Here is a 16283-nt window from a genome sequence, read left to right on the forward strand (position 1 = left end):
AAGGTATTGAATCCCCATTTGGCAGATGTGGAAACTGAAGCACAGAGAAGTTAAGTGGCTTGCCCAAGGGCACACAGCAGACAAGTGGAACCAGGATTAGAACCCACATCCTCTGATTCCCAGGCCCATGCTCTTTCCACTAGGCCACATTGCTTCTTAGAGTCTACACTCCTAAACTCCTAATAATAATAATAATGGCATTTATTAAGCGCTTACTATGTGCAGAGCACTGTTCTAAGCGCTGGGGAGGTTACAAGGTGATCAGGTTGTCCCACATGGGGCTCACAGTCTTAATCCCCATTTTACAGATGAGGTAACTGAGGCACAGAGAAGTGAAGTGACTTGCCCAAAGTCACACAGCTGACAATTAGCAGAGCCGGGATTCGAACCCATGACCTCTGACTCCAAAGCCCGTGCTCTTTCCACTGAGCCATGCTGCTTCTCTAAGCAGCATAGAAACAGATGAGTCCTAGAAAGATCCTAGAAAGCAAGGACTCTGCCAGATCCCTGAATGTTTGACTCCCCCAATAGATTGTAATCGCCTTGAGAGCAAGGATCATGTCTGCCAACTCTACTGTATTGTACTCTCCCATGTGCTTAGTACAGTGCTCTGCACACAGTAGGTGCTCAGAAAATACCATTGATTGACTCCTCCACCAGTATTAATCAGTGCACTGAAGAACTTGGGAGAGTATGGCAGAGGAAAAGACACAATCCCTGCCCTCAAGTAGTAGGGGAGACAGACCCTACAATAAATTACATGTAGGAGAAAACAGCCCCATTTTACCCCTGTTGGAAATGGTTCTTCAATTTTGGGTAGTTACTAGCAAACCTGATTCTCCCAGATCCTGAAACAACTTCCTGTTAGTAAATATGGTGCATAAGGAAGAGCATCAAGTCTTTCGGATCACTTGGGATCTGCTAGGTATGGATGGTGCAGATACATTACTGCCCATTTAATGGAGACACTACAAAGTGCATGAAAGTCCCTTAGTGGTATGGAAGAGTTAATGTGCCTACCAAGGAGTAAACTGAGGTACAGGGGCAACTGGGCCCAATTATAATGAATGATGATGATGATTATACTATCTTGAATTTATACCACACTTTTATTTTCCAAAGGCTTTTTCCATCATTTATCCTATTTGTTCCCATTAACTTCCTTAGGCTGAATGGGACAAGGAATATTATCCTTTGTGGTTGAGAAAGCTAAAAAGACGTAGTAATACTAGTATTTATTGAGTGACTACTCAGTGCAGCACACTTTACTACGTACTTGGAAAGGTCCACAGGAGCGAAACACACATTTCTTCCCTGCCTTAGTCTACTAGGGTAGACAGACAGACAAATAATCAGAGCAGGAGAGAGAACAAGGACCAGAGATGTGATAGAGCAAATGTGTCTGTGCTTAGAGCAGTGCTTGATGCATAGTAAGTGCTTAACAAATACAACAATAATAACCATATTAATAATCAGTCAGTCACATCTATTGAACGCTTACAGTGTGCAGAGCACTTTATTGAGTGCTTGGGAGAGTACAATATAATAAGACACATTCCCTGCCCACACGAGCTTGCAGTCTAGAGGAGACAGACATTAATATAAATAAATTATGGATATATACATAAATGCCATGGGGCTGAAGGGATGGCGAATAAAGGGAGCAAATCGGGGAAAGGGAGTAGGAGAAAAGGAAATGAAGGCTTAGTCAGAGAAGGCCTCTTGGAGGAGATGTGCCCTTGATAAGGCTTTGAAGGTGGGGAGAGTAATTGTCTGTCGCATATGAAGAGGAAGGCATTCCTGGCCAGAGGCAGGATGATAATGATAGCAAATGTGCCAGGATGAAATGTCAGAATAACTGACTGGACCATTGAATATACAAATTACCAAAATGTGGAAGAAGGATTTAAACAGTGTTTCTCTCTGTGTGTCGCTGTTTTTCCATAGGTCTATGTGGGTGTCACTTTGTGTGTCCCTGTGACACAGAATGGTTAAGTGAATTGTGTGGAGTCACACAGCAAGTGTTTGGCAGAGCTGGAACAAGAACCAAGCCTCCAAACTCCAAGGCCCTTGCTCTGCCCACCTGGCCACCTTAGTAGCAGGGCAGTCCGTCTGTGGAGTATATATTATATATATTTGTATATATCCCATGGAGTCCCAAGGGCTCCATGTTTGGTAAAGAAGCAGCATGGCCTAGTGGATAGAGCTCAGGACTGGGAATCAGAAGGACCTGGGTTCTAATCCCAGCTCTGCCACTTTGCTGTATGACCTTGGGAAAGTCACTTTCCTTCTCTGTGGCTCAGTTCCCTCTTCTGTAAAATGTGAGCCCCATGTGGGACAGAGACTGTGTCCAACCTAATTAGTTTTACCTACCCCAGTGTTTAGAACAGTGCTTGACATGTAGTAAGCGCTTAACAAATACCATCATCATTATTATTATTATTGTTAGCTTTTAATATTCGACATCCCTGAGTTCCAGCCGATCCTCCCATCTTTCCCGGGTGCAGGAGAAGCGACGCAGTCTGCTTTTGTCTTCCCACACCCCTTGCACCCCATCCTGACTCCCCTGAGCTGAGAGTGTCTCCTCCCACGCGGCCCAGCTCCTCTTGGTGGCCCGTGGCCTTAGCGCACCTGGCCGGCAGTCTGTCATTGTAAAGCGTCCGCGATGAAAGCAGGTCAGTGGGTTACTCCTTCCCCAGCCCCGGGGTCAGAGATACAGCTATTGTAAGTGCTCCCGTGGGTCAGGTTAGAACAGCAAAAGCGGCAAATTGCCAGCTTAGGGGAGAAGCTCTTTCCAAATGCCCGAGTCCCTCACCCAGCCCTCCGCCTTCGGAAGGAGGAACAAATGATGCACTTTTTGTCTGAGAGCATCTCTCCATGGCCTGTCCATTACTACCAGGATTTAGGACTGGAGCAGGGGCTCATCGCCCCCCGCCCCCAACCCCTGCCACCATCCCCTCCTCCTTACGGCGGGGCAGGAGCTCAGGGTGGATTGACGTGAGCGGCCCTGGCAGAGTTTCAGCACTCTCCAGAATGAGCAGTGAATAAGGAGCCCGCCCTGGCTCCCACCCTGCTGTTGGGAAGCCGCAGATTTCTTGATGTGCTGGAAGGTGGCAGTTCGATTAAAAGCTTTCCCTGGAACGGGACACCTGTGACGATCCATTACGGCCAGTACTTGTCTTCATTGTTCGTGCGACGGGGAAATTAAGAAATTAATGGTTCAGTCCAGTGCCGGCTGCAGTGTGATCTCAAATGCCCGTGGAGTCAGGCGTGCAGCGGCCCACCCACACTGAGAATCCAGGGCCCAGAGGCACGATGCCTGGGAGGAGCTTTGATGGGGCATGGTAGGTCAGAATCCTTAGACTCACCAGGCCACTTTTAATCATTGGTGCAGTGAACTCAAATCACTTACATGCTTATAACACATTCATCCCTTGAGCATTCAAAGAACCAGGGGCATGGTTACCTTTTAGGGAAGAACCCCCACCCAGCAGCCATGGGGGCCAGGCTGCCTAGGTCCAGCCTCACTGGGGGAGGTTTGGGAAGGCGGGAAAGGGGATGGAGAGAAGGTAGAGGCCTCCCTTGGTGCTTTCCAGAAAAACCCTTCCTCTCTTTCCCTACCCACTTTACAATAAAAAGTAGGTGATGGCAGAGTCCGCCGTGCCGCTTGAGATGTCGAAAACCAAGCCATGTTACTGACAGGGTGTCATAATAAGCTGACAGTCAAGAGGGGTCCCCCAGGCTTGACTCTTCCCTGTAGGCCACATTGATTTTCAGGGTTGGGGCATAGGGTGGATGGATTAGGGTCTTTCTTTTCTTTTCTATGTGTGGCACATTGACAAAGAAGTGGAGACCAGGCAAGGGATGGCTCTGCTCACTCCTGGAGCCGTCTTAGGACGTGAAGGCACAGTGCCACAGACAGGATGTGCAGAGGAGAGAAGCAGCGTGGCTCAGTGGAAAGAGCACGGGTTTGGGAGTCAGAGGTCATGGATTCAAATGCTGGATCCGCCAGTTGTCAGCTGTGTGACCTTGGGCAAGTCACTTAACTTCTCTGTGCCACGGTTGCCTCATCTGTAAAGTGGGGATTAAGACTGTGAGCCCCACGTGGGACAACCTGATCACCTTGTATCCTCCCCAGGGCTTAGAACAGTGCTTTGCACATAGTAAGCACTTAACAAATGCCATCATTATTATTATTATGTGGGGACCATTACCCTGGGGCTGAGGGAATGTGCTGAGTGCAGGTTTTGTTTTCATTCCACTTCTCATTAACAACTAGTGTGCTTTGCCTCCAGCTGTTCAGGGAATTCATATCAGGGGAGATTCAAGCATGCGCGCGCATGCGCGCATATTTCCTGCTACTGAACCAGGCCCAGGGTGGTCTTCCTGAAGGGAATTTCATCTTATAACAGGGTGGGTTCACTGTTAGGGGCCAAATTCAACCTGTCCCTTCTACCTACCTTTCAGGACGGACTCTGTTACCCATTTAGGAAGATGGAGTTCTTCTGAAAATCCAGTTTATAATAGAAGGAAGTGGATTTATTTACACAACTGCATGCCTCTCCAGTGACATCCATAGCCCAACTCTTTCTTATCTGCCCATCAATCGTTTGTATTTAATGAACACTTACTGTGTGCAGAGCACTGTATTATGCACTTGGGAGAGTACAATCCAACAGAGTGCACTTAATATTCACATTCAATGGGTGAGGGTCAGGGTATGCAACCAGGTTATATTTTTTTGTGGAGCGGGGAAGGAAGCTTATGCCTTTTAGGGGGTGCAGAGGAGATGGAAAGACACCAAACAGGCCGAGTGACAGAGAGCAGAGGGGAGAAGAGAGAATGCAGAAATGGGAAAAATCTTAGTGTTCCTCTAGATTGTAAGCTCCTTGTAGGAAGGGACTATATCCAACCCTATTAACTTGTATCTACAAAAGTGCTTGGCACATAGTAAGTGCGTAACAGATACCACAATTATTATTGTTATTGTAGAAGTATCTCATCCTCACGCAACCTCACAGCACTTGTGTACATTTATTTAAATCAGTGTCTGTCTCCCCCTCTGGACCGTAAACTCCTTGTGGGCAGGGAATGGGCCTAACAACTCTATTAGATTGTACTCAAATGCCTAATACAGGGCTCTGCACACAACAAGAGTGCAATAAGTTTGATTGATTGATGCCAGGCTGCCCCTAGTGCACCCTTCATTAGCCTTCGTTAGGAAATCTGCCCGGCACCACGGATTCCACTGATGGCACTTCATTCCAGATTTAAAGGAGCTCTCCAAACTCTCAGTTCTGGGCTCTTTTTCCAGAGGAAGAAGGATGTTTTTCTTTATCTCTAAAAGCAGCGATCCTTAACGGCTTGGGCAGGCTGAGCGCATGTTTATAGAGTCTTGTCTCCTGGCTTCTTTTTAACACTGCCCTGGAGGAAATGGGTATTTCCAGTGTGTCTCATTCACTGAGGAGAGGGTTTTATAATTGGGTTTCTCTCACCTCTCCCCCTTCCCGGATCAGTTGGGCTTCAGGGCTGTGCTTTTCCAGTCCTTTCCATTAAAGGGGGTTTGGGTGAAGCAGCTGCTCCTGGGACTTCTTTCCCTTCCCTCAGCCCTGCTTGGTTTCTCTTCCCCGATGGCTTTGAACAAATCTCCCAGTAGTTTTCTCATTGCTGAGTGATGGACTGGAGTGAGGCTTAGAAGCCCGTAACGAGCCCTGCGCTGCCTACACACCTTCTGTGCCCTTCCCTCTTCTTTTTTATTTCTTTTTTATAGTATTTAAGAGCCTACTATGTGTCAGTCATTGTTCTAAGCAGTGGGGTAGATACAAGCTCATCAGGTTGGACACAGTCCACATCCCAAATGGGATTCACAGTCTTAATCCCCACTTTGCAGATGGGGTAGCTGAGGCACAGAGACGTTAAGTGACTTGCACAAGGTGTCACAGCAAACAAGTGGCAGATCCAGGATTAAAATCCAGATCCTTTTAACTCCCAGGCCTGTGCTGTATCCCCTAGGCGATACTGCTTCTTCCTTCTCCCATCCTCCCACTCTGGTAAGACCAGAGAGGGAAGTGGACAGTCTCCCTGCACTAAAGGGGCCTGGCCATGGAGAGGGCCTGAGGAAACTGGAAGTGTGTCATTCCCCCGGGAATGGGAGCAGGATTCAGGTGGGGTGAGGGCAGGGACTGTGGTTAGGAGGAGCTGTATAACCAGGAGCGTGGCCTGGTGATTAGAGTACGGGTCTCGGAGTCTGATAGATCTGGGTTCTAATTCCATCTCCACCACTTGCCTGCTGTGTGCCTTTGGGCATTAACTTCTCTATACCTCAGTTACCTCATCTGTAAAATGGGGATTAATACTGGGACATGGACTGTGTCCAACCAGATTAGTTTGTATCTGCCCTAGCTCTTAATACAGTGTCTGTCTCATAGTAAGGGCTTAACAAATGCCATAATTTAAAAACAAAAAACAAAGGAACAGCCAACTGAGGAGTGGAAGGCCACAGGCTAAGGGAGCTGGAGAGGCCAAGCCAGCCCAGCACTGGCAGAGCAGGGGACGGGTTTCTCATTCATTCAATCGTATTTATTGAGTGCTTACTGTGTGCAGAGCACTGTACTAAGCACTTGGGAAGTACAAGTTTCTCCTATCCCGGGAGCACAGGGTGCCTGACAGGCCTCCCCCTGGACTGAGTTTGGTGAGCAGGTGGTCAAGAGAGCCGAGAAGGGTACCAGATACAACCTACCAAGTACCCTCTCTTTGGTGAAGATGTGGGTTGAGTACATGGTCATATTTCTGCCAGGAATCTCACCTCTTGTGGTGCTGTTTGTGTTCGCATTGTTAATCTTTGGTGACTTGGGCGCTTCAAATTGGCAAGCGGCTAGCTCGCTGATTCATGGAAGTCGCCGAGTTCTCCTATATTTTTTTCCTTGGCGAGATGTGTATTATTCCACCCCGCCTGGTCCCCAGTGGCTAGTTCCATCTTGGAGTAAATTATTCCTCTTCCTGGGCTTGAACCATTCATTTCCAAGCCAGGAACTCCCAGGATTATTATTCCAAACACGAGCTCAGCACATACGCATGAAAGGGCCTGATTGAATTTGTAGATGGCTGTTATTACTGGGGGATTCTTTCTCCTTGCCAGTAAACCTGACAAACAGCATTAGGGGCTCGGTCGGTCTGAGCGGCAGAAACTCCCGCCTGCCTCCGGGCCTGAAGACCCTGGCAGACTGTTCGGAAGTGACCTTGCAGAACAGCAACCATCGCTGTCTGTCAGCAGGCGGACTGGGCAGGGAGCCAGGCAAGTCACATAACTTCTCTGCCTCAGTTTCCTCATCTGTAAAATGGGGATTAAGACTGTGAGCCCCCCGTGGGACAACCTGATCACCTTGTAACCTACCCAGCGCTTTGAACAGTGCTTTGCACATGGTAAGCGCTTCACAAATGCCGTCATTATTATTATTATTGTTTGGGGCACATCTCAATGTTTCTCACCGCTGCCACCCGGTTCTCCCCACAGGTTCTGGAAGTGGTCCGGGCCAACTATGACACACTGACCCTGAAGCTTCAGGATGGGCTGGACCAGTACGAGCGCTACTCGGAGCAGCACAAGGAGGCCGCTTTCTTCAAAGAGCTGGTGAGTGGGGCCACCTCCCTCCAGCTGACTCCAGTCCACCCTCTCCCACCCTCCCAAGGAGAGACCTGACCCCAGGAGCACAGCCAGTGTATGCTGGTCCCCTTCTGATGGGACTGAGGAGGAAGGGTGCCTTAACGTGACCTAGTGGAAAGAGCATGAGCCTGGGAGCCAAGGGCCCTGGGTTCTCATTATAGTTCCAATTCTTACTAATACAGTGCCTGGTACACAGTAAATGCTTAACAAATACCATTATTATCATTATTATTATTATACTTGCTTTGTGACTTTGGGCAAGTAACTTAGCTTCTCTGGGCCTCAGTTTGCTCTCCTTCCCACTTAAATTGTGAGTTCCATGTGAGATAGGGACTATGTCTGATCTTATATAGTGTTTGGCATAAAGTAAGTTTTTAACAACTAGCATTATCACCATTATTATTGTTGTTATTATTGTTATTTCTCTTTTGATCGTATTCTGGCCAAGCAGCCTTTGTGCTGTTATGATTTAAGAGCTGGGCTCTGGGGGCCTCCTCTTCGCCCTGTTCTGCTTTCCCATCACATAGTGCTGGTGTTCTTCAGCAACCATCCTCCCAGGCTGCTCTGCAGCTCAGTCCCATCCATCTATCCCCCACTGCCAGGAGCCAGAGCAGCCTGGCATGTCAGATTGGCACCAAGGGAATGCCAGCTTTTCCTGTCATAAGAGGAATGGTAGCAGCTTCCAAAAGGGAGGGGATTAGGAAGAGAGAGGTAAAGGTTTCTGGATTTTCCCTTGTGTTGGTTTATGAGGTGAAAGGGTGTTAAGCAGTGTTCTCCGGGGGGAGCCCCTGATGCTGAGAGCAAAAGGAGGGACAGCCCCTCCCCTCTGCTCCCCTCCTACTTCAGGCCACGGTCATGGTCTGTGTCCAGCCCCAAAGAGGCCGGTGCTCATGGGCACAGTTGGCTGCAGAGCCCTGGGGAGAGCTGAGAGCCCTGGGACCGGAATGGAACTGAACGTATACGGCTCCAATTATCCCCACCTCTGACCTCTCCATCAGCTAGGAGCCAATCACCGGACTGTTTTTTCCGGTGTTCAGCCTGAGAGTCCCTACAGCGGCTCTGGCTCTTTACTTCCTGTCCTGTCCTTGGAGTGGCTAATGAGAGTAATTGATTCTTCTCCTGTTCCTTCGGGATAAACCTATAAAGTATGCAATGTGTCTCCTCTAGCCTGAACGGGAGTGGGACTTTTTCCCTGCCAGAGTTCTACCTCCCCACACTCCCTCCTTTCTGGCAGTCTTCCCCCACCCCCGGCCTCCAATCTCCCCCTGCCCTCCCCTGCCCTCTCTGCATGATCACTTGGCTTCCTGGATCCAGAAACCCTTGTCCAACTGGGGCCAGCTGAGCCCTGGCTCTACTGGGTGGAAATGCCACCCCCCTCTTGACATACCTCGGGCCTTCTGGAGGGCAAGGGGGATGGTTCTGCCTTCCACCTGTATTTTTGACTCCCTTTCCCTCCACCCTCCAATTGCCAAGGGACTTTGCCCTCTGGTCTCTTCCTCTGTTGCTCTAGAGGGTTCGGGTAGGGATCCCTTCCCATCTGCATTTTTCCCAGGGGTCAAAATGTTCTCCAGTCTTGTCCCCCAAGAGACAAGGAGAGTTTCCACTGAGGGGCAGATCCCACAAGGAGTTACACTTCTGACTTCACTCTCCTGCCCATTTTGTGGTGTTCCCAACACCCCCCCGGCCTCACCACCGGCAGAGGGTTCCCCAAAGTGGATCAGACAGCTCGCTGCAGAGCTACTGTGCCATGGTCTCGTCCACTTTTCCGTTCTCTGCGAGGCATAGCCCTCTCCGTCAGAGGAAGGAATAAAGATGATCCGGCCACAGTTCGTGTCTAATGAGCTCAGGCTGCCTGCTGCTTCTTACATTTCCTTCTTGTTCTTTTAATCAAGCCATCAGATTGTGAGCACGGTCAGTTGTCAGAGTTCCTGGGCTTCAGTTCCCCACTGCCCCTTGTGGAGTCGGAGCTGTGTTTGCTTAGTTCTCCCCTTTTGGGACCCCAGTCTGTCAGTCTCTCATCAGGCTTGGGTTATTCCTTGGCCGCTTCAGCAGGAAACCACTCCAGCCCCCTGAATTTCCTTGGACTGTTAAAGTCCAGACTACTGTTACCTGCATTTCTCTTGGGCCCCACGAAGGCCTTAAAACTGCTGTTCTGATGGGTCTTCTCCACGCGTGTAGGAGTAAGTCGGGTATGGCTTTCCCAACCATCAGAAACGCCTACCCCACGGTCAGAAATGGAGAAGCAGACAGGGGTAGTGGAGGGTTAGGATCAGCACGGAAGAGGGTCCCTGCCCTAGGCTGCCTCCCTTTCACCTGCTTTGGGATCACGTTTCTTCCTCCCCAGACTTCACTTTTTTTTCTTAAGACTTGGGAAAAAGGCAGTGTTGCCTAACAGAAGGAGCATGGGCCTGGAAGACAAAGGAACTGGATTATAATTCCAAATAGTCCCATCCCTAAGAAGGGAGGGAGAGTAGATGCCTCATTCCCTCTTTTTCAGGTAAGGAGACTGAGGCTGTCCAAGGTCACACAGGGGGCCAGTAGAAGGGCTGGTTTGAGATCCCTGGTCCCCTGACTCCCAGTGCAGTGCTCTTTTCATTAGACCACGCTCTCTAATGCTTCACTTTAGACAGGTTTTCTCAGGTTCTTGGAAAACAGGGCTTTTTTTGCCCCGGTTCATCTGAGTCCAAGCTCAGTTATAAGCAATTCAAACTGGGTCGGGGTGTGTAAGAGGGGAGAGATTTTTGGGGACCCTATGAAGCTTGGAGCCACTGTTGTTCTCTAACTGGGCTCTGCAGGATGAGACTCTGCCCCTTCTTGAGTATTCTACTTATATAACTCTGCCCCAAAGCTTTGCTCTTGGGCAGCCATAGTAAGGCATTTCCCGAGCACCTGTCAAAGGCTGGTCCTCGGACTAGAGTGTAATCTCCTTGTGGGCAGGGAATGTGCCTACCAACTCTGTGGTATTCTTCTCTTCTAAGCGCTTAGTATAGTTCTCTGCCCACAGTAAGCACTCAATAAATACCGCTGATTGAGTAGGCTCTCAGGAGGTACAACAGAAACATAGGGTATGTTCCCTGCCCACAAGGAACTTGCGATCTAAAGGCAGAGGTAGGTCTAGAAGTGTTCATGAGCAGTGGGAATAGAATAAATAAAATGAAACGCTCCTCAGTCTCTGAGGCCCCTGCTGCCACCAGTGACAGCTCTGGCCTCTAGGGTAACAAGCTGAAACGGACATTAGGGTCCTTCAGGGACAACAGGGTGGCTCCTTGACCTCTAATCACACCAGGCCCTGTCCTCCCCTCATCTTTGACCGAATGGGAAATTGAGGCTAGGCATCTCACTGGGGCAGGTCGGGGAGTGGGGGTACTTGTTTTCCCGACCAGGCCATCTGGTCCAGCCCCTGCTTCTGGGGCCTTTCTCTCCTTACTCCACCTCTCCACTTCTCCCACCCCAGGGCTCTCCACTCCTGTTCACCCCACCCGGGAATCGTCCTAGGCCCAGAGCTACATCATGGACATAGACAATGGGGTTTCTCCCTTTTTTCCCTTTTTCCCTTTGAGCGGTTGGCATTGGTTGTCTCCTAAGATATCAAGTTCTCCAGGTTAATTACATGAGAGTTGAACTTTCCATGAACCAGAATTTGCTGTGCCGCTACTCCTGATGCAGCTTCTTCTCTGCTGTCTCTCAAGCATAACTTTGTATCTCTCTCCCTCCCTCTCTCTTTATCCTTATCCCCGTTTCTCTCTCTTCTCTCTAAATCTCTCTCCCCTTGCTGTCTTTGTCTCTCACCCCATCTGACTCTCGCCTCGCTATCTCTGTCACTCTCCCCATCTGAATCTCTCCCCCATCTCCCCTTCCTCTTGGCCTTGCAGGTCCGATCCATCAGCATTAATGTGCGCAGGAACCTGGCCTTCAATACTTTAAGCCAAGAGGTCCTACTGAAGGAATTCTCCACCATCTCCTGAAGCCACATCTCCTGATCACGGACACAAACCCTCATGCTGTGCTCAATCCACATTCTTGGAACTGACCCCACCGTCCTTCCTGAAAGCACCTTAGGCTGGGGCAGGCAGGGCCTTCCTGGAGGACAGCCCAAGGATGGAAGCACACACGGACACACACATTTTCCTCCAGGCGAAGTGGACTCGAATGGTGGGTGGGGTGGGGGTGGGGGCATGTGTTTCACTAGTTTGAGGGGGGCGTAGAGTGGAGGGGCCCTGGGGAGGTGGGGTGGCTTGCTGTAGGAGGCTGGAATCGTAGTTCTCAGAGCAGGAACTGCTGGGATTTTTACTTTGTTTTTGTCCGTGTGAGCCTGGCCGGGCAGTGGCAGGTGAACTGAAATGGGGGAGACAATCTGCACAGGGCGACTTTCCCCTTGGCCTTCCACCAGCCAAATCCCCTCAAGGGGCAATGGTGGTCCCCTCCCAAAGCCAGGAGCAGCATCCAGAGAGACTCTTGGACCTGGCTCTCCTCACTTTCTCCTACTGGAAGGGTCATTGGGGAGAAGGAAGTGCGGGACCAGCCCCCGACCTAAGTGGTGCCAGTGGCCAAGATGGCAGGGAGGGAGTCGGTGTCATCTCTGCCCGCTGCCTGGGCACCGCCGGGTTCTCTCTGGGGCAGCCTCCCGAAGTTCCCAGGCCAGGGAGGGTCACCAGAGTGTGAAACTCGGCCGAAAGTTCCTCTCCCCGTCCCCCAGCCACTCCTGCCCCTAAGTGTGATACATCTACTATTTTCCTTCCTGCTTCTTTTAAAAATATCTCTTTTAAAGCCAATGTCTGGAAGCTGTGAATATGAAATAAACATTGACATATTTCCTGGAGCCATCTAGGTGCCACCCACGTCTCTCTCCACATCCCCTAGTCCTGCCCCTCACCCTCTGACCAGCTCAGGCTCCAGGCCCTGCCTCCCCTGACGGCAGAGCCCCTCCTGCCAGCCTAAACTCAGGACCCAAACTCCTGCTGGGGTTTTTTTTGTCCCTTCAACTCCCCAAGGCAGCGCCTTCTGCGCCAGCAAACAGGCCAGGTTTTCACTCCCACACCCGTCTGCTCTCCGCATCCAGCTCGGGTGAGAGTTGCCCCCGGGAGCAGCAAGGCTGATGGGGTGTGAGGGGTGTGCGGCAGTGGCAGGGAGTACTTGGGGCCAGGGGCCCCCGGAACTTGCACTCGGCTGGATCTGACGGTCCAGCACCACGGTGGCTGGACTCATCCGGAAGGGTCTGCCCCTCCGGCTCATCGGTTCTCAACTGCTCTTGGGAGCACGTCAGGAATGCAGCCCTGTCCTTGAGGGTGCTCAGTCTGCACTGAGAGACCCCTGCCCGGCCCTGGGGCCTGGGCCACCACTCTGAGCCTTCTGTTCTGCCTCTGCTCTTCAGGTGGGGAAAGCAGCACCACTCAAGCTGCCTGGCTCCCAGAATCTGGGTGGGCTGCAGGACTGGTCCGGGCAGCTGGGGGTGAGAAGTGAAATGGGAGGGCTGCAGCATTCGGGAGAACTGGGGAATCCAAGCTCTCTTTGCCTTAGTGCAAGTCTGCTCCCCCTGTGTCAGTGCAGCTGAGAGATCAGGGGTCCCCACCGGGCGACTTTCCCCTTGGCCTTCCACCAGCCGAATCCCCTCAAGGGGCAATGGTGGTCCCTTCCCAAAGCCAGGAGCAGCTTTGATCCTGGGACCATCCTTTCCCCAATGAGGCTGGTGGTCTTCTCTGCTGCTGAACTTGGACTTCTCCCTCTCTGCTGCCATCACCCATCACCTGTCCATCAGCTTGTGGCCCACTACTCCAGCCGGGCCTCCCATTATATCCCAGAGGAGATGGGGAGAGCTGACCTCAGAGGACCCAGGCCTCCCTTCCTCCACCTTGCTCTTCCTCCCCTCCTGAGACAGGGCAGCCACCTTGTCTGGGAGCTGGATCCTTGAGAGCACTGGAGACTGGAATGGAAGAGCAGAAGCGTGGCAGGGTGGGTCATTGGGTTTCCAGAGGTGGGGAGGGGGGACATCCTCAGTGCCTGGTAAAGGACCATCTCTCACACACACACACACACACACACACACCCCACACCCCTACCTTTCACTCACCACCATCATCACCCTCCTCTCAGTCCCAGCACTGCCTCTCCTGGTCCCACGAGGCAGGCAGGATTTGGGCCTGGTCATGGGGCAGATTTTGCCCATCTAATCAGAAATAGATCAATCAATCAATTAATAGTATTTATTGAGCACTTGTATGCAGAGCACTGAACTAAGCATAAAAGGAATTCCCCTGTGTCTCTGCCAATCTTCCAGGCAATGCTAAGGGCTGTCACTCAGACCAAGCCTCTGCAGGGAGCCGGCAGCGGAGGAGTCTGCAATCAGGATGGCCCCGGGTGTGGAGAGGGAGTGGATTGCCAGTTTTAACTACAATGTGGGGGAGGACAAGTCATTTCAAGAATAGCTATCAAATCCCATAGGGGAGAGATTGACCCTACGGTGAATGTCTGGTGTTATTAAAAATTGATTTTTATGGTCGAATGTCTCTTTGGTATCAGTTTTGTACCCTCATACATACACGGTTCATTTTTCAAAGGCAACAACTGAGGTTCTGTGACTTGGAAATTCCCCAGGTCTCTGCTCTCTGTCTAACCTGGTCATTCATTCAAGATCCCCAGGCAGGAGAGAGGCAAGATCCTGGTTGGAGGGAAACTGTCCAGAACATTGTGGTTCCTGGAGGGCTGGGTGGGACAGGGCACGGGAGTGGGGTGGTCAGGGTAAATTGGTTAGGTTGAAGAATCGGGAAGACCCTTGTCTCCCTCGGGAGATTGTGCCATTTAATAATAATAATAATAATAATAATAATAATAATAATGGCATTTATTAAGCGCTTACTAAGTGCAAAGCACTGTACTAAGCGCTGAAGACACCTGAAGATCCAAATCAGATTAAGTTCTGCTCCCATTGAGCTCCCTGACCTGTCCTGGGAGCCTATCACCACTAGGGGGCAGTAGGAGCCAGCAGCAGGTGCTCCCAGGGATGATGATAATAATAATAATAATAATAATAATAATAATAATAATAATAATAGCATTTGTTAAGCGCTTACTATGTTCCAAGCACTGTTCAAAGCGCTGATGGGGTATAAGGTAGTCAGGTTGTCCCATGTGGGGCTCACAGTCTTAATCCCCATTTAACAGTTGAGGTAACAGGCTCAGAGAAGTTGTCACGCCCAAAGTCACACAGCTGACAAGTGGCAGAGCCGGGATTAGAACCCATGACCTCTGACTCCCAAGCCCGGGCTCTTCTCATTGAGCCACACAGGTGAAGGGGAGGGTGGGAAGCTCCACTCTGGGTTGATTGGGGTTGAAACTAAACCCTGAGTTGGGTGGGCCCATCCCCATCCTTTCCTGCTTCCACTCCTTATTTTGTGGTATTAAGCGCTTACTGGGTGTCAAACACGGTTCTAAGCACTGAGGTAGGTACGAATAATTAGGTCAGTCCAAGTCCCACATGGGGCTCACAATTTAAGTAGCTGGGAGAACAGGTATCCCCATTTTACAGTTGAGGAAACTGAAGCACAGAGAAGTTAAATCAATCAATCAATTGTATTTATTGAGCACTTACTGTGCGCAGAGCACTGTACTAAGCGCTTGGGAAGTCCAAGTTGGCAACATCTAGAGACGGTCCCTACCCAACAGTGGGCTCACAGTCTAGAAATGACTTGCCCAAGGTTACACACCAAACAATTGGCAGGCTCGAGATTAGAGCGCAGGTCCTTCTGACTCTCAGGCCCATGCTCTAGTAGGCCATGTCGTTTCTCCCCTTATAATTTCCCTCATCATCATCATCATCAATCGTATTTATTGAGCGCTTACTAAGTGCAGAGCACTGTATTAAGTGCTTGGGAAGTACAAGTTGGCAACATATAGAGACAGTCCCTACCCAACAGTGGGCTCACAGTCTAAAAGGGGGAGACAGAGAACAAAACCAAACATACTAACAAAATAAAATAAATAGAATAGATATTTACAAGTAAAATAAATAAATAGAGTAATCATCATCATCATCATCAATTGTATATATTGAGCGCTTACTATGTGCAGAGCACTGTACTAAGCGCTTGGGAAGTACAGATTGGCAACATATAGAGACAGTCCCTACCCGACAGTGGGCTCACAGTCTAAAAGGGGGAGACAGAGAACAAAACCAAACATACTAACAAAATAAAATAAATAGGATAGATATGTACAAGTAAAATAAATAAATGGAGTAATAAATATGTACAAACATATACATATATACAGGTGCTGTGGGGAAGGGAAGGAGGTAAGATGGGGGGGGACGGAGAGGGGGACGAGGGGGAGAGGAAGGAAGGGGCTCAGTCTGGGAAGGCCTCCTGGAGGAGGTGAGCTCTCAGTAGGGCCTTGAAGGGAGGAAGAGAGCTAGCTTGGCGGATGGGCAGAGGGAGGGCATTCCAGGCCCGGGGGATGACGTGGGATGATCACCACACTTGCCCCCAGGCCCTCCAGCTCCTCCAGGGCTAATTGAATAAAGTGGGCAGAAATTGAAGCCAATTGAATAAATGAAATGATCCGGGGTCGGGGCTGTGCAGAAATTGCTGTCTCAGCAACCCAGGCGCAGCGTGGTATCTGGGTTGGC

General features: G+C 50.3%; 1 protein-coding gene across 2 annotated transcripts in view; it reads left to right on the forward strand.

The window, feature by feature from the left end:
* The window catches only part of ARMH3 (armadillo like helical domain containing 3), a 165167-nt gene extending 151008 nt beyond the window's left edge, over positions 1 to 14159 (forward strand). Inside the window, exons 25-27 of one of the 2 annotated variants that reach the window (XM_038758264.1) lie at positions 7514 to 7630; positions 11536 to 11815; positions 13938 to 14007. In XM_038758264.1, the coding sequence (XP_038614192.1) occupies positions 7514 to 7630; positions 11536 to 11628 (210 nt within the window). In that variant the 3' untranslated portion in view covers positions 11629 to 11815; positions 13938 to 14007. Of the gene's footprint in view, positions 1 to 7513; positions 7631 to 11535; positions 11816 to 13937 lie in introns of both variants that reach the window. The other variant, XM_038758263.1, reaches the window with a different exon arrangement.
* Positions 14160 to 16283: the final 2124 nt, after the last annotated feature.

Source organism: Tachyglossus aculeatus, chromosome 16, assembly GCF_015852505.1.
Source record: "Tachyglossus aculeatus isolate mTacAcu1 chromosome 16, mTacAcu1.pri, whole genome shotgun sequence".
Taxonomy (NCBI): Eukaryota; Metazoa; Chordata; class Mammalia; order Monotremata; family Tachyglossidae; genus Tachyglossus; species Tachyglossus aculeatus.